At 40.8% G+C, this 22883-nt stretch overlaps 1 protein-coding gene across 8 annotated transcripts in view; it reads right to left on the bottom strand.

The window, feature by feature from the left end:
• Window positions 1-589: 589 nt before the first annotated feature.
• tfeb (transcription factor EB) overlaps window positions 590-22883 on the bottom strand; it is a 35910-nt gene continuing 13616 nt past the window's right edge. For 2 of the 8 annotated variants that reach the window (XM_065954541.1, XM_065954540.1), the window contains exons 2-12: window positions 20745-20839; window positions 14454-14558; window positions 13845-14036; window positions 11184-11282; window positions 10711-10899; window positions 9897-9986; window positions 5628-5745; window positions 5329-5385; window positions 4811-4886; window positions 4556-4712; window positions 590-3994 (exon numbers count right to left, since the gene is read on the bottom strand). In XM_065954541.1, coding sequence (XP_065810613.1) covers window positions 3425-3994; window positions 4556-4712; window positions 4811-4886; window positions 5329-5385; window positions 5628-5745; window positions 9897-9986; window positions 10711-10899; window positions 11184-11282; window positions 13845-14036; window positions 14454-14483 — 1578 coding nt within the window. In that variant the 5' untranslated portion in view covers window positions 14484-14558; window positions 20745-20839 and the 3' untranslated portion in view covers window positions 590-3424. Of the gene's footprint in view, window positions 3995-4555; window positions 4713-4810; window positions 4887-5328; window positions 5386-5627; window positions 5746-9896; window positions 9987-10710; window positions 10900-11183; window positions 11283-13844; window positions 14037-14453; window positions 14559-20744; window positions 20843-22883 lie in introns of all 8 variants that reach the window. The other 6 variants (XM_065954544.1, XM_065954542.1, XM_065954543.1 and 3 more) reach the window with 5 other exon arrangements.

Here is a 22883-nt window from a genome sequence, read left to right as displayed (position 1 = left end):
ACAAAAACCGTATTTGCTTATAACTACTGTCTAACACTTAACATTTGAAATCCACTCTTTACCAACACTACAACCTTTCAATCATACTAAACTCTCCATCATATTTATTCTCTGGTTTTGCTTTTTTAAATGAAGAAAGCGCAGTACACTTTTATTTTTTGAGATGCTTGTGCATTTTTGTTTTCAAAAAGTGTCACTGTAAAATGTTTAATTTGTTGTTTTTTTCTTTTTTAAGAACATGTTCTACCTGAAATTGTAATAACAATGAAGCACAAAGGTTTTTAAGCATACAGAAATACTCAAGCTGGAATAACGAGTTGTTCCTGACATTTCTATACATCATATTGACACTTACCTTGAACTAGAATTAAGGTGAAATATCAGACTTATTTTGAAACCAGACTTCTAATAATATCGAACTACTGCTCATTCTTCTGCACAGTGGAGGAACAAAACACATTTTTGAGCACAACGTAAACCTAGCCTGGACCATGTTACTGTTTAATATACCAATATAATAACACACATACATACGCTTGCACACGCACACACCATTATGAGCTGTAAAGAAACACCAGAAGTCGGTGAATGGATTTTGGTAAAACATTTTATAATCTCAGTAAAATCAGAACTACTTTTCCCTGTGTATTTTGATCTGCAGAGCGCCCTCTAGTGAAAGAGAAAAGGAGGCCTGAGTAGCTCTTTGGAGTGTCGGCTGGGTGACAGTACAACAACAGTCAATCTGGGGCTGATTTGGAAAAAGGGTACAACACTGGCAGACAGACAGACAGACGGACAGAAACAAAAGCAGAGTCAGTGCTACAAGGCCATAACAATCACAACTCCCTGGCTCAGATTTAATATGAAGACAGTCGTCATCCAGTCTCCATGGACACCAAAGTCAAGAGTGGGAAAGCTGTATGGTTCTGCTTCAGTCGGACAAAAACCTCTGGTAAAGGTTACATTCATATGTAATGGGAAATTTGGATTCAGTCAAATTTAATGGTCAACTTTCATCTATGTCTGGCTCCAAATTAAAATCACAGAGAAAAATAAAAATCCCAATAATATAAAAATGGCATCAAAAATGTACATGATCTCTTCATCTCTGCATTGAGGTGAAATTTGAAAGTTCATGTCTCCCTGATCCTTCCATAATAAAACATCAGTGGCTTTAATGCATTATAGTGTGCTTATTGAAGATGTCTCTGAGAAAAAAAAAGGTTCATCTGGAATAAAAATTAGAACTACAACAAATACAGATAAAACACATTTAAGTGGCTTAGTGGCATAAAACATTTGAAATAAATCTTATTCCACAAACTCTTCCATGTACAAAGTTAAAACAATAATATGGTTTCCAGTGCTTTTGGAGATAAAATAAAACAAACTATAGGAAAAAAAAAACACTTATTTTAATCAAAAAAAAAAATCACCATAAATTTTTTTTTTCTACCTTTATCTTTTTACTGATTAGGAGATATATCAATTCAAAGCTGAACCTTAAGTTACCATAGCAACTGTGGACAACTTCAGCCTGCCCTGCCCAAGACATCACTGTGAAGACTGCAACCAATGGGACGACATGTTCCCTTTGCTGAAGGTGAACAGCAGACCTGAGATCAGCCTCTGCAGCTGGCACTCGATACATCAGAGGAGAAAGAGACGGGCTGATTTGAAAATAGATTCAAGGCAGCACTGTTTGTTTTGAACTGCAGGTATCGGAGTGCCATAAAGCCTATTTGTGGACGACTTGAGCGTTTAACGAGGCCTGTTTGTGAACCGAGTGAGAGCATGAGCTAAGTGTGTGCAAATGCTGTGCTCTAACAGTGAAGACCACCTGACGCCTTCTGTGGACTGAATGATTAAACCCTGTCACTTTAAATTCCACTTACTTGAGGCAGGGCCTAAAACGTCAATAAATAAAACGATTTAAAACTCCTTTTGGATTGCGTCAGATTTTGGCACCCCCTGTGGACAAATCATATCCTGTACATGTGTTGGTGATCTTTTCTGCTGAAAAATCTCACCCTGCTTTCTTTTGAACAGTCAATTGTTTCACTCCCCGTGAATGTCCGCCATGTAAAATATAAAAAAAGGCTGTTTCTGCAGTGTGCCGTAACTCACTTTGTCTGACACCTACACTGTGGCAATGGTTACAAGCAAATAAAAATACCTTTATATAAATGATCAGTCTTGTAACTGATGGTCTTGTTTGCTTTAGCAGGTCACTTGAATTGAGTTTCTGTCTGTTTACCAACCAGCTATAAACTCCTCACAGGAGATTCAAGGTATCGAGGTAAACTCTAAAGCATTTACAGGCGTAATTGAAAGTGATATTTACGTCTAATACCCGGTCACGACTGCTGACCTATGAAAACATGCCTTTGAAGAGCAGCAGCTGCAGAAATAGAAAGGCACATTGATAGAGGTTCTGAGTCTGATAACTCAGGTTAACATCTGCTATTGCATAAGACCTGCATATGACCCTGCTTGTGTATTATATTACAGTACCTGAGTATTTGGACAACTATAGCATGGTTTACTCTACTCTCTCACATGATTTAACACACTTCTTGTGTATTCGTATTCTTCGGGTACAGGTCTTGACAATTTCCAGTGTTATAGACGTAAGATTCAGGGACAGCAGTATGTGTGTTTGTAAAGAACACCGTTTGAAAGCTGGATTATCTTTTCATCCGTGGAGTTTTAAAATGTTTCTTAAATGTGGACACTTTTAAGAAAACCTTTCAGCTTAGCAGGCTAACATTGATCTTTGTCAAACAGTTAGCGCTGGAGGCAAAAGCAAACTGTGGAATAACAGAATGAGCAACGGAACAACGAGGCTGGACTGCATCCCCTTAAGATGAATTATGCATGCAGGATCATGAAGCTTTTTCCATTTTATTCACTATCTTTGGTTCAATCATTTATGGTTGCTAAAAGAGGCTGATGTAAGGAGAAAATAACTTGTCCTCTATTGAGTGAGACAATGTACTCGGTTTGTCCTTGTATCTGATAACTTCAATCTAATTAACTGCTGGTTTTGTCCCTTATTCAATTATGATTCAGAGGCACCTTTATGGAAACGAGGCCAAGTGTGCTCTATAACTCCTGACCTGGCAGTATGAGTTCAGCCCTTGTAAATGCTCAGTCTGTTGGGCAACGTGCCAGGTTTGTCTCACATGCACTGGTGTATAAGTGTGTGCATGTGCAAACATTTTTACTATACAATTTTCAACTGTGTGGGTGTTGTTGCTTGGGATTGATGTACCAAAAATGAGTGTTTCTGAATGTGTGTGCTGGGTGGATGATGTCATTCCTTTACTGTGGTTTGTGCTGTGTGTGTTGTGCTTTAATAATTTTTTTTCTGCGACCTCTGTGAAACCGCTGCATGTGCTCATGTGAGTGATTCTGTGTGTGTCTACAGTATGTCTCCATCCTCTATGCTGAAGCTTGATCTGCGGCTGGAGTCGACAGATTCCTCGGGAGACATTGCAGAGAGCAGCGGGTCTCCTCCCATGGGGGACAGGGGCTCGTCCATCATCAGGAAGCCCAGCTCACCTCTCTTCCCCTGGACATCCAGCCCACCCAGGTCGCCGAGCCCCGACATGCCATCTGAGAAGCCGGGGATTCCGTCACACAAGTCCAGCGACTGGGCAAAGTCAAATGGTTGGGAGCTGCCCACAGACGGGTACTGGATGGGTAACTGAGGCTGCAGGTGTTGGGGGAGCGGTGGCAGCTGCCGGTGCTGATGCTGAGCCTGGTTCTGGTGGTGGAGGTGGTTCTGTGGGAGGAAGTGGTGATGCTGCTGGGCCTGGGGCTGAGCTTGGTTCTGGGCTAAGTGCTGGGCCTGATGGTGGATTTGGGGGTGAGAGAGGTTGTCCTCTGGGCTGGTCTCTTGTTTTACGTAAGAAGCCATCAGGTCATTGGGGTTCAGGCCAGAGGGGGAGTTGCTGGGGAGGCCATGCAAACGAGCCTGCATCTCCAACTCCTGTAGACAGTGGGTGGGGAGGGTAGCTTCATCATTCAGTAGATTTTATGTGATTGTGATCTTCTCAATATCTCGTAATAGAATCGTCACTCTAGTATACAGAAAGTCAATAGGAAAATTACATTTCTTTTCTGAATGCTGCTGCCAGAGTCAAAAAGATACAGTACTGTGCATCTGTTTCTTTTACTGAATTATTTTTAAGATCTCAGTGCATGCAGACAGAAGGCATCACTAATAGCTCCCTTGTGGTATCCAAAGGCGTGCCCCAGGGATCATTCCTGGGACAACTACTCTTCATTTTATATATCAACAGTCTCGAACCAAATGTTATTAACGCAAATTTCCACTTTTATGCTGATGACACTGTGATATACTGCACTGCACCTACACCAAATCAGGCCCTTTGTCAGCTACAACTTGCTTTTAATACTGTACAACTTACCTTGTGTGATTTCAAACTTGTGTTGACTGCTGATCATGCTGACTTTTGGCTGCATGTTTGTATGATATGTTGTGTATAATGAAGTTAAGTTTAATGCATATGTGTGATTTGTGTGTTACCTGAATGCGTAGCATTAGCTGTTTGTTAGCCATTTCCATCCTTTTGAAGTTGTTCTCCACCTCTCTGGTCCTCTGCACGTCCTTCTGCATGCGTTTGATATACTCGACAGACGCCCGCAGAATAGTGCCTTTGTTCCAGCGCACGTCACTATGCACACAGTAGAGGACAAAAGCAATTTACACAGATAAGTAACGGACAGTAGGTGATTCAATTAAAATGTTCCATCCTCATTTAAAACTGTGAAAGCAACTCACAGGTCGTTGGTTTTGGGGATCATGGTGCCCAGCTCTTTGATACGATCATTGATGTTGAATCGCCTCCTCCTTTCAACTGTGGAGGAGGAAAGTAGAGACAAAACGGAGATAAAATAGGAGACAAAGGAAATTACATGAAGACAATTCAGAGGAAGCATAAAACTTCAATAATCTGAAGGTTCAATAATGTGAAGCATAGGAGTAAAGACCAGTGCACACTGCATACATACAGTGAAGAATAAGTGAAACAAGCACTCACACACAGTCACAGGCAATTACACGCAAGTGCCAGAACAGCAGAAATGACTAGGTTAACCATCCACCAGGATTTGCACCACGTCAGCTAAATCAGTGCAAGGTTGTATAAAACTGTTTTTTTGCAAGAGACAGATTATGGTGTGTGGTAATGTGTGTGTACTTAGTGTAAGTGTGGGCATATGTTTTTAAAGGAATCCACAGAGAGAAGAAAAGAGGAGGTTGACTTTTAGGTCAAAGAGCATGTAGAGGTTAAGACTCACTCAGATTGTGGTTGTCTTTCTTCTGTCTCTCCTTGGCCATAGCACGGGCTTCTGCATCTTTGCAAAAACAGAAACTGATTAACAAACAACCGAATACTGCGACTGTATCAAAGGAAACAGATTCACAGTGGAAATAATTGTTCCTTAACAAATATTACCAGAGAAAAATGTAAGCAAATGTTTCAGTCTTTTAAACAATTTTTGTAACATGATCAAAGTTTGATTGAGTCCTGATGGATTTAAAGTTTCCCAGATATTAAAATGGGGCGATAAAGTGCCAAACTTTTTGACTTTCGCACCTGACAGTTCTCGTTTAATGGTCAGGTTGGCAGGACAGGAGTTGCTGGTCATTGCTACAGTTGGTCCCTTCATTCCAGGACCTGTGTACACATCCAGGTGGCTGCTGGACAGGGGGAGCTGGGAAGTGAGCACACAAAGTCAGACATACAGAGAACCAACACTTGACTCACATGGAAATGACATTTACTTTACTCCATCAGATCTAAACAACTGCAGCTCATAGATTCCTGGGATCAAGGAGCAAGAGAGTAGAAAGAGCAATTTTCCATACATCTACATGCATCTATTAAAAGACAGTTTGTAAGCCTAAGAAAAGATTTGTTGTCTCAACATCACTTGCATGTTTGGAAGCAAAGCTTTGGTAAAAACATTAAAGTAAAAAAAACAACTGAAAAGTTTATTATCGACACAATAGCTTCGAGCATCTTCCATAAGGTGTAATTTAACCCACTGTTGTGTTACATATGTCTGAGTGTCTATGACAGGAATGACTGGTGAACTTAATAACATTTAAAAGTTAATTCTAACAGAATGTCAAGGTAATTCAACCTCGGGTCACACTGTTGTTAAATTGATCATATTTCTCTCTGTTTCCTAGAAGACTCATTTACAGCTCCCAACACCTTTATAAGTAGCTTCATAAAGTCAGTGTTCGTGTTTAGTGTGCTGTAAAGTAAAGATGGGACTCACAGCAGGAGATAATGCAATAACATCACACTTAAAAAACAGCATGCCAAACTCAAAGCAATGATTGACTATATCAACCTATCTTTATGATCGCTCTTTATGGCTTTATTCTCTCCTCTGCCTTCTCCTGCTCCTGAACTCACACTCTGTGGTTTTGCTCTCCAAACTTTTGCACTTTAGACGTTGCATAAAAAGCTGTAATTTAGTTTTGTATGGACTCCTAAAAAGTCTTGATTTCCTTTTAATTGTACCGTATAGTTTGAGTCCTAAGTGCACTTTTTTTTTTCTGCCTGGTTACCAAATCGTGTAGTACTCCCTGCAGGGAGAGCAAATGTGCCGCTGCTAATGAGGCCCGGAAGATAAAGAACTTCAAGGAACAGATACCTTATCTGCTGGCTACTGTGTGAGCTGTGAGATCAAACACATTTACACACACACACACACACAAATACACACGGAATACCACATTTACGTTTGTATGTAAATGATATGGCCTGTTAAAAAGTCTCACAGAAGATCTGAAGAACACAGAGTTAGTTAAAATCACCACTCAGGGTGGAGGATGTGTTGTCAGAAGCCATTATTCAAATGCTGTTTGCACTGTGTTGTATCAGCTGAATGTGACTTGTATGTTTAGCTGTTCATCTCACATCATAATGTGATCACCACCATTCAACGACATAATCAAACAGGAAGTAGGAAATCAAGATTTTCAGCTGACATTTTTAAAAAGACAAATCCAAAGTTTGAAATACATGTAATGACCTCCCATGTCCTGAGCACACAGACAGCCCTGATGAGAGCTCATCTCACTCAATTAAACAACGAAGCATGACTGCGACTCGGTTTAACCATCCAACTGAGACACTAACACATAGTTCACTAGTGCCTGGTATTCAGTGGTGCTTTTACTAAACTTTGAGATTCCAAGAATTCCACAGAGTTTGCCGCTTTAATCCCCATCAGGATTAGCAGGTGAATTTAACTCACTGCTCTGTCAGTTTAGGAATACGTCAATGAGTTTAGTTTCTATTACATTTTACACACAAAAAAAAACATCCCTCCATAAATATAAGACAATAAACACTAATCATTTGAATACATTTTCTCAGCAACAGTTACATCTTCTCAAAATACTGCACTATTGATTTCATGGATCTATGCGTGGAATTTGTTCTCAGACAGTTCTGTGCTGGCTCCACACACACACTGATCCTACTGAGGGTTGATCAATCACCTAATCTAATCAATCAGTGTGATGTACAAGTACGTGCACACGCGCACGCTAACACACACATTCAGACACATGCATGCCAGCACACGTACACTGATTAAACAATCAACATCATAGCACATACCAGCCACACCACACACACACACACACACACACACACACACACACACACACACACACACACACACACACACACACACACACACACACACACACACACACACACACACACACACACACACACACACACACACACACACACACACACACACACACACACACACACACACACACACACACACACACACACAGATGACCACACAATGAGCTGATCCTGCTCTAGTCCAGACCTGCTACTATCTCCACAATAATTGCTCTGTGAACCCCAACAGCTCAAAGTCATCCCCAACAAGACTGCCAGAGTTCGGTTAGGTCCCTTAGAACAAAAAAATCCAAAAGCACAAATAAAAACCTATTCTGAAAAAATAAAAACCCCTCACCCTCCCCGCTGCCCGCATTCTCTAATCAGGGACCTGAGGTTGGGAGTTAGAGCAGTCACTGCATCTGTCAAAAACGCTTCATTCTGAGCAAAAAGCTAAACTCCTAAAAAAGTCACACTTAACAGTCGAACAAACAACAGTGCTTCAGTGTCTTACCAGCTGAATCTGTTCTCCTTCAATAACTTCCACAATGGCATAGGTCTTATTCATCTCCTTCATCTTCTACTTCTGCCCTCACTAGGCCAGCGCTCGCTCTTCTTCTCTCTCTCTCTCCCTCTCTCTTTCAGCCACCAGCAGCACACACAGCTCCTCTCCGCGGCACCGCTGCCCCCGTCCTGTGAGACTGACCTGGCCTGCACCGATCCCGTCTTTCTTCTACCTCCGCTCCCCTCCAAACAAGAGTGAACTTTCCCCTAACTGGACTTTCAGCCTGTTTTCCCCTTGCACAAATTGCACTCATCCCCCTCTTCCCTCCTCCCCTCCCCTCCTCCCCTCCCCCACCTCCTTCTCTACCCTCCCTCCCTCTCTGGATGTCTTGTAAACAAGTTGAACTCTAACTGCTGGCAGTTTAATTGTTAATTTTCTGAGTCGTTGCCTTCAACACAAAGCACAGCACAGTCCTCGTCTGCCATGTCTTCCCTACAGTTTCAAACTACGTCCAGTCTCGTTAAGGGATGGAATGTGACGTGATTGAGTCAATTACACTCTAGCATGTGCACACATAAGATTGTCTATGTATACAGCTGCAAAAAAAAAAATGGGATATGAAGGAAAATAACCACCTTTAAGACGGCTCTCTCAAACATTTTTTGCACACATAGCAATTTAGCACGACTGACAACTGCACAACCAATATTCATATTATCAGCAGGAAAGACAAAGAAAAGGATGGATAGATTGTGGCACAACAAAGAAAGAGAAAGACTGATCAAATACAGGAACTGTGATTAGAGGAACTACTGAAAAGCTAAAGTCTGAGGACTGATGACACAGCACTATGACTCACATTAGTGAACACAACTTTAGAGAAACTTTGTTGGGTATTACTGTGACATTCAAAGTGTAGGACCCCTGTGGACACAATATGTGTAGAGTTGTAAGTTGCATTATGACTTTCTGAACAAAAAAGTACACTGATGCAGTCAGTGTAAAGGAAAAAAAGTGTTTTTAATCGAGGTGGGAAAAAAATGTTTTATGTAAAAATCTTCTGAGATTTTAAATTGATTCATAACTGCCACTCTCTGCTAAGTGCTAAGGCTAGCTCTTTAACTCAGTAGAATGCCAAATGGAGCAACAAGAAATACAGCCAGTCTCACAGATGACTGGAGTAGATCCTGAAGTATTTACTAATTAAAAAAATAGACTTTGAATCCATGGATCCATGAATCGTGAGACACCCAAAGATTCCCAGTTTTTAAAAAGCAATTTTTCTATTTATGGCTTTTTAATGAGTCATCTAATGTTTCATTTCAAATAGGGTCCATGAGTCGAATCAACTGTTTCACCTCACTCATTTGTAACTTTCAAAAAAAAGTTCAAAATAAATCCCCAAAAAGTTAGTATGTCCAGTCAAGTGACTTTTCTTTACCTTTATAAAAAAATCTTATATCACACATTTGCCTTTTAGGGCTTTACAATCTGATGACACTTCAGACTTGGTTTAAGAAAACTCCAAAATAAAAACATTTTGTGACTTTCCAGGAAGGGTTTAAAATCTTTTTTAAAAGGCCGACCTCAAATATGTAGCTGAAAAAAGAGTCTGTCGGGAGCATGTCCAGTTATATCAAAGAAAAAACAAATGAAGGATTGCTGAATTTACACCTTTTTGGTGGGTCGATTCCACTTACTGTGTTTGGCATCTGGATAGGGTCTATGTATGCTTGAATATCATCATAATTGGACTGCATGCTGATGATGTCGTCAATGACCTCATCCATCTGGGGGGAAAAGGGGGGGGGTTATTTTGACAATTCTTTAACAACTTTTTAGACAAAAACTGCATGTAACTCTTGGTGACACCACACGGAGGAGCCTGAAACTACTTAGATGTATAACCAATCATCTGAAACCTGTTGGCATGCGGACCTCCTACAGGTGTAGATTCACTCAAGAGAAGACTTTAAAGGATGACACCTATGTTATGGAGGCTAACTAGTAAAACATTTGTCCTCTGAGAGACAGAAATAAGAGTAGAGTTAAGACGGAAGGAGTCGGTGGTGGAGAGGTGGTCAAAGGCTGTCAGGTTCAAAGGGCCCTTACATACTGCTGTCACTTGTAAAGCTGTAATGAGTCTTGCAAGGCCATAATGGAGCATTTAAATTCCAATGATAGCCACTTTTAGTTATTGTCAGTTAGTCAACACATTCACCTCCTCACCTTCTATACACACAACACACTAACAGCAAAAAAAAATGTCAAGCATGGCACCTCCCGACCAAAGAGCAATTAAATGACCATGATGCTTTCATCAAATGTGGAGATAATGTCACTTTGGGGGCAATATTCAATCCTCATAGTTTTACACAGGAGTGTAATTGAGTCATATTTAAGGGATATTTTTTCAGGCTGGTGCCTCTTTATTGTTCTATATAACAGAATTGGGAATAAATGTTTAAAGGTTTATGTTTATACTGCAATCTGCCCACCCTTGAAGGCGCCTACCTCTTTCTCTTGGCTGGTGCCGATGTTGAGCATGGCCATGGGGCTGTTGGGGGCGCTGTTTCCCGTCATAAGCTGCTCGGTGCGCATGTGTGGAGAGTGGAGGGGCGGGGGTGCAGAGGCTGAACCGCCTTGGGGTACCATGTTTGGCGGAGGAGAGGGCGGCACCAGCCCTGCTACTGCGTGGATCGTCTACAGAGAGAGAAAGAGAGAGAGAGAGAGAGAGAGAGAGAGAGAGAGAGAGAGAGAGAGAGAGAGAGAGAGAGAGAGAGAGAGAGAGAGAGAGAGAGAGAGGAGGAGGGAGGTGATGATGTTATTGATGGAGTTCTTACACAAACAAACATAAAGTTTACCTATGGATTGTTCAACAAGCCAGACAACACAGAAAGACAGGTCAAATATACATGGGGTTTATCTGATAAGAGACAGACAGCACACATATACAGTTCAGAGTAAAGACTTCTAACAAAAGATACCTGCTTGGTGGCAAAGGTGGTGGACAGGAATTCTTTCACTTGTTGCTTCCGAGACTGACGGATGTGGTAGTCTGTAGGATTCTCCAGGTGGGTCTCTACCTGCAGTAAGAATTTAAATTAAAAGGATGTGTGAACTCGCTGGAAAGCCTAGAGGTTAGATCAACCCTCAAGACTTCAGCCTTTTTGCTGCATGTCATTCCAGCTCTCTCTTCTCAACATGTCTCTCTTCAGCTGTCCCATCAAACAAAAGCAAAAACATATTTTTGCACTTTTCACATCCTTCTGATGATATTTATTGTGATATGCTTTGTACGGTGTAAAATGAATTGTTGGACCTACGATGGGGCTGCCAGTGGCTGTGTTTGCCTGCAGCCAATTTATTTTTATTTTAATTCAAATTGTTTTTGAATGAAGTGTTTTGTTTTGTTTTAATTAATGTTTTGTGAAAGAGGGGCAGATATTATAAGATTAGTCCTTATTCTGCTCATTTTCATTCAAAATTTGAGATTTTATGTTTGTTTGAATTAAATAAAATTAACAAATAAAAGAAAAAAAATACTTTTGGGAGTACAGTACATGCAGGTTTTATAGGAGGTAAGTTAAGAGTTGTTTGGAGCCACAAACTGTGTCATAAAATATTATTGAAAGCTGTTGTTTCAATCTGAGTAGCTTTAATTCAAGTTAAAAGTACCAGATGCAATATAAATATGTATATGTATATACATACTGTACACACATACACTTGTTATATATATTGTCAAATATGAGAATATGGCTAATATTAAGTTTGTGGGTTTTCGCACACTTTACAAAACTAACTAAAATCTGGATAAGGGTTGATGTTTTATAAGTCCTTAAATGAAGCAGAAAGGTCTCACCTTAACGCTTTATTTCAACCCAGGTTAGAGATGTAGCAGAGTTGGCTGCAAGAGATGCATCTTAAGTGCAAGTCAGCAACAACAGGACATAATAAAGTGACCGTGTAGGTGTCTGTAAGTGGAAATAATACATTTTACCACTGCTGTCCACTTATCATAACACATCAACTGATTTAAGTTTTTTTTTCTTGCAATGACTCAAGCACCATAATAAAACACGAAAGTTATAAGATATCCCTGAACATGATCTTAACTACATTTTCATACATACAAAAGTGTTGAGTGTGCTGTAAAAGCTTGTGAGCTCAGCATGGCTTAACACTTACATTAAAAACAAAAACACACTTTACACTGAGTGTGCACTTAAAATGTACACTCTGCTTTGATGGCATCCAGACACAGGTCCATGCAGTCAGTAGAGATGCCTCAGGGTTAAAGCATCACTAACTCCTCTGGTGTGGCCACAGAGTAATACTTCATGAAGAACACACCCACTCTGTATTACTAAAAAAAAAAGAGGCACTCAGCTCCTCTGCCCCCCCATTCCACTTTTTGTTCTTTTTTACAACCAAAAGTAAGAAATTCTAGAAACTCTACAAAATACATTTGTTACACCTCTGTGCTGCTTTGGACACATGTCACTATAGCAAATCTTGGCCCTTTGGAGAAACACACAGGATTGGCTGTCAGCTCTGTACGGTATCTGTCGGGGTCTCAAGAGCCTGATGAACAAATATTCAGTCAAAACTGTTTGGCCCAGCGTTGTCAGCACAGATGACGTTTAAAGAAACAGCTCAGAAGGCTTTGACAGGCTCAGAGAGACTGATGGAAATGTCATCTTATCTACAGCATGAATGGAAAAGACAACTCCGAACACTCCCACATGCATGCACACAGAGTAAACTGTCAATACAGCAAATTGCTCCACGCGCAAACATATTCACAGTTTGACGTACCGTTGAGCAACACAAACATGCACATAATGGAGTGTTGCACAAACACACCATCATAGATAAGGATGTACACAAGCATCTTAGGAATCAGGCAAAATGTCACTTCAGCTTTATCTGCCCATGTCTAACTGAGACTATCTACATCGCTCCTGTCTGTCCTATCACACTACACGTCAAACCTCCTCTAATCTCCTCGTCTTCCTTCCCCCCTCTCCCTCCCTCCCTACCTGCTTGCTGCTCCACCACATTTTTTCTCTCTCTGCCTTTTATTTAATCTTCAAATCTGTCCCTGATTTCCCCCAGTGTGACGCTGCTGATGTGAAGAATTACCCCTAAAAAAAACCTAGTTTCTCACTTCAGCCCTCATTAAGATCTTTTAATATCTGTAGCTTAGTGCTGTGTTTTTAATGTTGTCATTTGGACCGGAAGCGAATGACGGAGATTTTTAGCATACCTATTATGTTATTATGATTCATTCACAATGATGTAGTTTTTATTTTGCTGCCAAAAAAACCTGCAATGACTTCCTTCTCAAGCCATTTTCAGATGATACATCCTATACAGCCTGTGATTTACTTTACATAAAGACCTACTACTCAATCATTTCTTATGTACTCTATGATCTAAAATAGACAAACAGCTTCTTAAAGTAGATGCTTTACTCCCCCGTTATGATTTTATCAAATTGAAAATACAACATTCTTGAAAAAAGCAATCTGAACTCTTGACCCTTGACTCAGCGATTTATTCTTGACTAATTGAGGGAAGTATTTGGTAGGGGAAAAAAAGTTGATCATGAAAATAACTATTTGCAGCAGTCGTTTACTGACCTTGAGAACCTCGACGGGGACCTGCATGCTTTGGTAATGCTGTGGGGTGCTGATAGCTGGGGTAGGTGCAGGCAGCCCCCCCATGCGCTGCTGCATGTACTGCAGGGCTACATTGTGCTGCTGCTGCTGCTGCTGCTGAAGCTGCTGCTGCCTCTCACGCTGCTCCTCTTGCTGCAACTGGTCTCGCATCAGCTGGACGGACACACACACACACACACACACACACACACACACACACACACACACACACACACACACACACACACACACACACACACACACACACACACACACACACACACACACACACACACACACACACACACACACACACACACACACACACACACACACACACAGTCTGTACAGTAAGTATATTTGAATATCTAAGGGGAATAGTGTGACCAAATGTATCAGTGGAGAAATGTTTGCTGCATGTAGGCCCTTCAAATAAGTGACACATCTAAAATGCTGTCCCATTGATCAGGATACCTTCCCCACATTATCCTATGCAAAACCCAACGCTGCAAACAGAGTAACTTCATATAAACCTGGTTAGGATTATAAAAGGCTCTCATTGTGCATTTTTAATGACGGAGGTTGTCGTACCTGCATCCGCAGCCCGATGCGTGAGGCCATTGCTGTAGGGCGAGGGGGCAGGGGAGGGCGAGCCGAAGTCAATGCAGCGCAGTCCAGCCCGAGAGGTATGTGAAGCTGAGGAGGACAAAAAAACATTAGGACACAGTCAGAAGAAGGCATAGGAGAGGGGTACAAAGAATTGGGTTGAAAAAAAATTAAGGCAGACATGGAGTGCATTCAGCTATCTGTCTGCCATAGATGTGATTGCTGCAAAAAGTCAGCAGAAGTCAGCAGAGGTCAAAACAGTAAGAGCTGCTGTGAAGAGTTGCCTTGTAGGAACTGTTACCACAACTCAACTTTTCTCTGTAGTAATTCTCTATTCAATAGATCTTTGATAATGCATGCATTTTTGATACAGAGAGAGACAAGACAAAAAGAGAAGTGTGCAATATTGTGATACTTTTTTTTTTACAGAAGAAATGAGCCATCTCTCTGTGAGCTCAGCTTGGTCTGTGTTGTTGTTTGGTAGTGAAATGTATCCTCCACTGTATTTAGAACATCATCTTCCATGTCTTAAGATCACAAAAGATTACTTTAATCCATGTTAAATATGACACTACTATGTAAGTTCACTGCCTGCACAGAGAGGATCAAACAGATTCTTACTCAGGGTAGGACAGCAAAGACGCATATTTCAAAAACAGTAACAGAATCTCATGGTTCTCTTAACAGCAGCCTGTCCACTCTGAGACCTGCACAGTGATGTCACTCTACTCACAGGAATGTCAGAGATCTCTATCTTGACGCACTACTGGGCAAGCTGGATCACTTTGTCATCTACTCACATGCACTCTCTGTTTCTACTGAAGCAACAGCAACCACTTTCTACAAGAAGTTTAAAGACAGGTTGTCAGCCTCCTGATCCTATTAATCAAACACAAGTGCCCCAAAGCACTCACTGCTACACTGTCCCTTTCTGTCTGTCTGAGGCTCAGAATAACTGCCTCCAGAAGAAAATCAGGCGGTTAAAAGGTCGTGTAGTGAACTCATGTGATGTTTGTGATGTATATAAACACAGTAAATACAGACCATGTGGTTTTAAAAGTCTAGACATCATGTAATGTTTTTTTAAGCATTATGACCTAAAGAAAAAAAAGTAAATTCCCACAAGACAGAAAATTGCATGAACCTTTCCTTTCTAAGAGTAAAATCTTAGAGATTAACAGAGACCATGTCTGTATCGTTAGGTCCAATTTTTAATAATGTATGATAGAGATGATTGTGTAGAAACCATTGTTCCTCGAGGCTTTTCCCAATTGTTTATGAGACTCAACTGCTTTAAATTCCATCAAGAGGTATCCACAAACAGTGACCAATGAAAAAATATCAAGCCATGTGCGTACTTGATACAGTAATATAAGAGAACTAAGATAACAACCTTAAAATCTAAGAACACCAATCACACGTTAAAGTCAGACTTTTCAAATCATTTTATGGCCTTGAATATAATTTCAAAAAATGTTTTGAAACATCATGAGAATCTGCATGACTCAGCAAAAATGATTCCAGTTTCTGTGAAAATACCTTAGACTGACCAAGTAAGCCAAGGGATCTGTTGATGGATTATTCAAACAGTAATCATATATTGCTCTTTTTCTCTCTGTGACTGAATTTAAGATCTACTGCAAAAGTCAAATATCACATCACCTCAAAATTTAAATGTTTTTTTTGTAAATTCATCATTGGTATATACTCAACAGGAAAATATTGCATACAGCTGTGCGATCCTGCCATTGTTTAAGGGTTTCATTTTTTCCGTCAAATAAGGAGGGGAGAGCAATGTCTGTAATTGTGGTCATTTTTGCAGAAACTGTTCTAGGGCGGAATATTTGTGATTAACAAATCATCTATGGCAATGTACTCCATTTGGTTATTTTAATACGGACAGTAATAATGTTGCAACATTTTGTAATTAAAGGTTTTTTTTATTATTATATTTTACTTTTTTCCCCCCTTATTTTATAAATGTGTATATATGTGCATGTGTATATCTTTTTTTTTCTTCTTCAGAATTTATTTAATTGTAATTGTGTGTCTTGGAAATCTTTTTAAAACTCAATATTGTTAAAAAAATGAGGGGAGAAACCTAATAGAACAGAAGACCATTCAATTAAAATGTGTGGTTATTAATCAAGTGCTCATGAATAAGTCACACCACAGTAACAGCAGTGCAGGATTATACATGTCTCTAGATAAAGACACTTTGTATGAGTGACTATGCATAGAAATGGACGAGGCCCTGTTGTTCAAGTAGAGCTAACCAAGGGAAAAATCAAAACACTCTCTGCATCTCTGCTCCTCTCATATCTCTCTTCATGGTTAAAGGAGTCTCAAGCTAGCTAGCATCAATGCTCTCTGGCCCCTGATCATGTCCCCACAAAACAAGTGCGTGTTGAGAGGTACTTCCTCCATAATGGTGGAAAGGTCATGTGGGAGTCATGTGGTCGTGCTGTTCTTGGGTGATCATGTGAACAGGAAGAACACCCATAAATCCTTTCAAACGGCCCCTCCTATTTTCTACCACACACTAACAAACATGAGTACGTGCACACAATCAGTGGGGAGTCCCAGACTGATAGTTCCCCTTCTGCAATGACTGGTGTTCATCCCCTGCATGACTAGGCTTGTCTGGACCCACAAAGGTGTGACCTAAAAAAACTGATTTCTGCTCTGCTGATGTTTATGTGTTTGGAGACAACTTGATACAGAGAAGCAGTGACAGGGACATCAGGGTCCCAAACAACCAATCAGCATCCGCCTCCTCCAGTCTCTCATCAGCAACACTCTCTGTATATGGCGCTAAAGAGAGAAAGACAGAGAGGGAGAGAATAGCTCATTGTGCGTGAGGTACAATAAGAAGGGCAGCTCCTATTGAGGACTGAAGCCGCCTGTTGTCCGAAGTGTACATTTCAGCACCCGAGGGAGCACACACTGCCCGCTTTGTGCCTGTTGGATGGGTCCACATGAAAATACACACCCATGCAGAGAAACGCATCAAGACGAACACATTCCCAACACGCACGTACAAGACTGTGGAGAAGCTCCAACATGCCCAAACTGACTTAAATACACTTCTATGTGTAACAAAAAGTGAAGATGAAGATAGACACTAACACACGCACAGTGGTGGAATGCTGCACATTGTATGAACAGATTCTGATGAATGTAATGATTCCATCTCCACACTCGATCAGCAAGGTAGGAACGCCACAGGAGGACCTATGCTGTGCTTTGGGACCCTTTAAAGAACTGTGTTTTTTGTAACCATAACTTTGTTTTTGTTGATTGCAACTAAATGAACATCTACACCAAAAAGAGTATGAGATGAGATGAGATGAGATTCAACTTTATTGTCATTACACATATACAAGTATAGAGTAACGAAATGAGGTTTGGCATCTCACCAGAAGTGTAAATAAGCAGAAAGTGCAAGAGTCTGTGCTATGTACAAGTAATTACAAAATTTACAGATGTAGACTAAAAAAAGTGAATTATGTATATCTGGATGGCTGGATCAATGGGATGCTATAAATATAAATAAATGCTATAAATATGATTGTATTCTTAAGATTATAATATACAGATTAAGGTGCAGTGAGCATGCTATACTAATAATATACAGATTAAGATGCAGTGAGCATGCTATACTAGTTTACAGATAATATAAAGAATATGGACATAATATGAACATACTATAATACAATAATACAGGTGGATGAGAGATGTGTGTGTGTGACCAGGAGGAGTGGTGGGGGGATGATGGGTGTGAGGTGATATGCTTGAAGGGGAAAGGGGGGGGTCAGTAGCAGGCGGAGACAGAGAGGGAGAGAGAGAGAGAGAGACAGAGTTCAGAGTTCGGGGGGTAGAGTTCAGTAGAGAGACAGCTCTGGGGAAAAAGCTGTTCCTCAGTCTGCTGGTTATACAGTAAATAGCCAATCAATCCATTAAATACATCGATTTTGCATCAATATGACTTTCTAGGGGCACTCAGGAGAAAGATTTCTTTAACAATTACTGCATGAACTTAAAAAAAAAAACTATTAACAAAGTTACCTATTTCTAGAACCTACCATGATGTGCTCAGCTGTGGTTGTTTACATGTTGCATGTTGCTGCAGACAGTGCCCAGGGCATCAAAACTATGGAGTCAGAGCACGCTCCTCTCAACACATAACTGCATGACGTAATATCTTGATCACCTGAATTGTTTTTCTGTAAAATGTTCTTATAAAGAATAATTGTATGCACATATCCCTTCATATCTCTGAGAGGCCCATACGGGTCAAGGTATGTCTGATACATTGTTCAGGATTTAATCAGAAGTGATAAAGCATCGATTGTAACTACTTCATATGACATACCAGGGGTTGGAAGTTTGAATCATGTATGAACTATGTTTTGTATTTAATTTTTTTATTTGACATACTTGTTAATCCCAGAGGGGAAATTATAGTTTACACTGAGAAACATGCTTCACACACACACACACACACACACACACACACACACACACACACACACACACACACACACACACACACACACACACACACACACACACACACACACACACACACACACACACACACACACACACACACACACACACACACACACACACACACACACACACACACACACACACACACTTCCTGATATCATATGGTGACACACTGCTACCAGGCAGAATGGTCTTCCACATGGGCCTTTCCATTGCCTGGCATCCACAGGGGAAAGCAGGCATCTGTGACGCAGTGAGAGCACACAGCAGCCATTGTGTGTCCAATGCTGTGATGTCACTTCAAACACTGACAGCCAGTGGGAGGATGCAGAGCGGAGGAAGACCGGGTCGGGGGTCACCTCTGGATTGTGCCACAGATTAGTCACGAACACGCATGACAACGATAATCACACAATACACCGAGGTGTGCAACATAAAGAATACATGAATCATGCTCTGCACTCCATAATAACACCTTAAATTGTTTGCTTTGCTATAAAACATGTGTGTGTATACAATAACAGACACAAACGTGCAAGTGCACACACTTGGGGGCAGTGTAGGGCACCTGTGCTCAGAGCCATGGTGGTGTTAATTTGTGGAGTGAGTATTTTTAGAGCTGAGTGTGCAACACCAAGAAAGGCCTTTTTCACAGCCAACAGAGCCATCATACACAAAGACACAGATGTTCTCTCACAACAAAGCAAGTGTGCATTCAAATGTATTGGAGTCACAGCTGAACAACAAAATTAAAACAGAATTAAAAATAGGGCAGCGTGACAAATGCAGAGACAGTAAGAAGAATAGTGTTTATTATTGGTAAAATGTATAATTCTGATCTTTATTCTTCATTTGAAAATGGTATAAGTAGATACATTTTTGCAACCTATACCGCTGGTAACTATTATTGATACTTCAATAGGGGTCAATTAACACATAGTCTATTTCCTGTTCATACCAAAAGGTTCTGAATGTGACACCGCACTGTGCACTTCACCAGCCTTTCAATCAGTGCACAGAACCATGTGCACTCACACAAACACACACACACGCCCTTTCCGCATTCAGCTATCTGTCTGCCTGCTCTAATGACTAAAATAACCCCTCTAGCTCTCTGTTCTCCTTTTCAGGAACACCCTGTTCCCCTGAGCTTGGTGTGCCGTTTTTGTTTGGTGCATATTAATGTGTGTGTGTGTGTGTGTGTGTGTGTGTGTGGGGGGGGGGGTTTAGAGGGGGACTTGCACTTGTAAACATGTAAACAGGGCAGGTGTTTACATGTGTGAGTGCCTTAAGGCGACAGTCAAGACTTTGAGAAGCCTCTTTCACAACATGTTTACTGACCTACAGTATTGATATTCCTAAAGGAGCGCCAATGCTCACACACAAAGAGTACACACACACACACACACACACACACACACCTGTAACCCCAGAGACAGCATACACTGACTATGCATGGGCATGCAAACAGAGTGGCAGACAGACAGAAGGATCACTCTCAAGCACTGTGGACTACTGTGTCGCCCTTCTGTACCACCTCAGATCTGTACTACAAGAGAGAGATACTAAGGATTTAGTCCGACATACAGGGGTTGTGTATGCAGAAAAGAGTGCCGCTTTAGATCATCAAAGATTTTACTGAAGTCTCCATTGACTGCTGCGTGAATGCATAGAAGCAACACACTCACTAAAGGGGAGGATTTTTTTATGTATAATTCACACAGAGACAGACACATATAGGGGTACGACATGTTTAATTACCTGTTTGAGAGGAAAAAGAGTTCAGAAGGTGAATTAGACGCTGCTGCGTAGGCTCCTGTCTACATGTCTGGATGCTGGAGAAAGTAGAAGGCAATCTGCTGGGGAGGTCATGGAGCACAGGGGGGTGAAGGAACATGACGCAGGTATGAAAGAAAAAAAACAAAGAAAAAGCTGAGTCAGATGAAGTAGACAGAAACATATGCTTGGTTATGAAATGTTGAAATAGACAGATGGAATAACTTGCTTGCAGTGTAGCGTTAAAGAGGGGGAAGAGCAGGTGAGCAGCACACGCTGAAGAAGATGCAAGAAAAAGCATTTCCATGGAGGAAGCAACAAAATAGCAGAGCGTGGTTAGACAATCACGCACTGAAGGATGTGATTAGAGGATATTGTTGAGAAGTGTTCTTAGGATTATTTCTACATTCCTGCTGCAGGACACCTTTGATTGAGTTGTTTTTTCATTCATAAAGTACATTTTATGCAGCTCGTTATCTTAAAGTCTTTCTATGTGATTTTTCACACTTGAATGTAATAGAAATCAAGTATATCCTCTGAAAATAACTCTGTGAGTCATGACTGTCTACAATGGGTGTAACACCTGAGTCCCACTGTCTGTGATGTTTTCAGAGTTTTCAGAGTCCTATCTTCACTTTGTTTACATCGCCCGGACGGCCGGCTGACTCCTCCCCTCACGTATAAAAGTTGTTTAATTGAGGGACTAGAGAAAAGAAGAATAACACACTGTACTCACTGCTTAACTGTGTTTCTAGATCACGCTCATTTCAGGTAAATTTACATGCAGTGTGAAGATACGAGCATAATAAAGATCGCTAGCATTAGCATGCTAACACAACAATGCAGCATGAGTTGTTTTGGTTTCATGCTGGCGCTCAAGGGCGACATCTGCTGGATCAAAAAAATCACATATAAAGCCTTTAAGGTTCTTGCCCATCACTTATCGGAGGTTCAAGCATTTTTCCTGAAGAGGATTTCTACAACACAAAGACGACAAGTTGTGCACTTGTTCAAAAGCCTAACACACTGCACCCTCTTTCTTCTATAAACATTCTGCAATGGCGACAGTAAAGAGTCGGATGCTTGTCAACTGCTGCAAAATGCTCAGTGTCTTAAGACTGTGAGTTAACTTTGGGTAAATAAATTAACTCTCCCCTGTATTTCTGAGAAGTCATTTGGTGTGAACTAACATAAGAACGTGTAACTTTTCTGCCTGGTAACCAGCTTCCTGAAGGTCGTCTGGATAAATGAATCACAGCAACTCATCAACATTGAGTGTGAATCACAATGCCTATCACCCTCTAAACACCATCTATATATAGCTGACCAAGAAAGACCCTTGTCCGCAGTAAATCTGCCCGCTCAGTATTACTTTACCCAGGTGCCTGTGCTACACAAAGAAGAGACTGATGTGAAAGGTCAACAATAGGTTATCTCCCAAACACACTTTCGGTCATTTCTAATCACAGCATGCCATAAATGCAAAAGTAGTCTTTGTAAATTAGTCAGGAGAGGTCAAAACAAAAAAAAGGTGCTCACAGTGCATAAAGGTGAATAAAAACAGCAGCAAACGTTCCCAGAGCAGATATAGACATCTGTCTATACATTTTTTGTTTTTCTTAGCCCAGTAGAATTGGTGTGCAAGTATCTCCTCTGCCATTTTTTCAAATTTCAGACTCGTATCGACACACCCAAATGTCACTTTTTTTTGACGCCCTGAGTAGGAGCAGTATTAATCACAGCGTGACACATTTAAGATACAGAAGAGACAATAAACCAACATCATCATTTATAACCACAATGCATCACTTCCCTTTCCACCCCCCACCCCATCAGTTTTCACAACTCCTTAGTTTTGTCAGAGTTGAAGCAACTTCCTTTGCAGTAAGCCCATGGAAAGAACAGAAACTGTTTGTCATACAACAGGACTAAACGCTTTGCTTGCGATGTTTTGATATTGTACCCTGATTCACTTCAACAGTTAAAAGTCAAGTAAACATCCATTCTGAAGTCAGTAATGCTATTATCTGAATGACCAAGCTAGTATACAAGACCATGTGGTAGACAGACGTCAAATATAGAGAATGCTATAACAGGAACACATGCTCGTTGGTTAACAGAGAT

The sequence above is a fragment of the Labrus bergylta genome, chromosome 5 (assembly GCF_963930695.1).
Source record: "Labrus bergylta chromosome 5, fLabBer1.1, whole genome shotgun sequence".
NCBI classification, from domain to species: domain Eukaryota; kingdom Metazoa; phylum Chordata; class Actinopteri; order Labriformes; family Labridae; genus Labrus; species Labrus bergylta.
The sequence above is the reverse complement of the archived record's forward strand: the minus strand, read 5'-3'. Positions and strand labels throughout refer to the sequence as shown.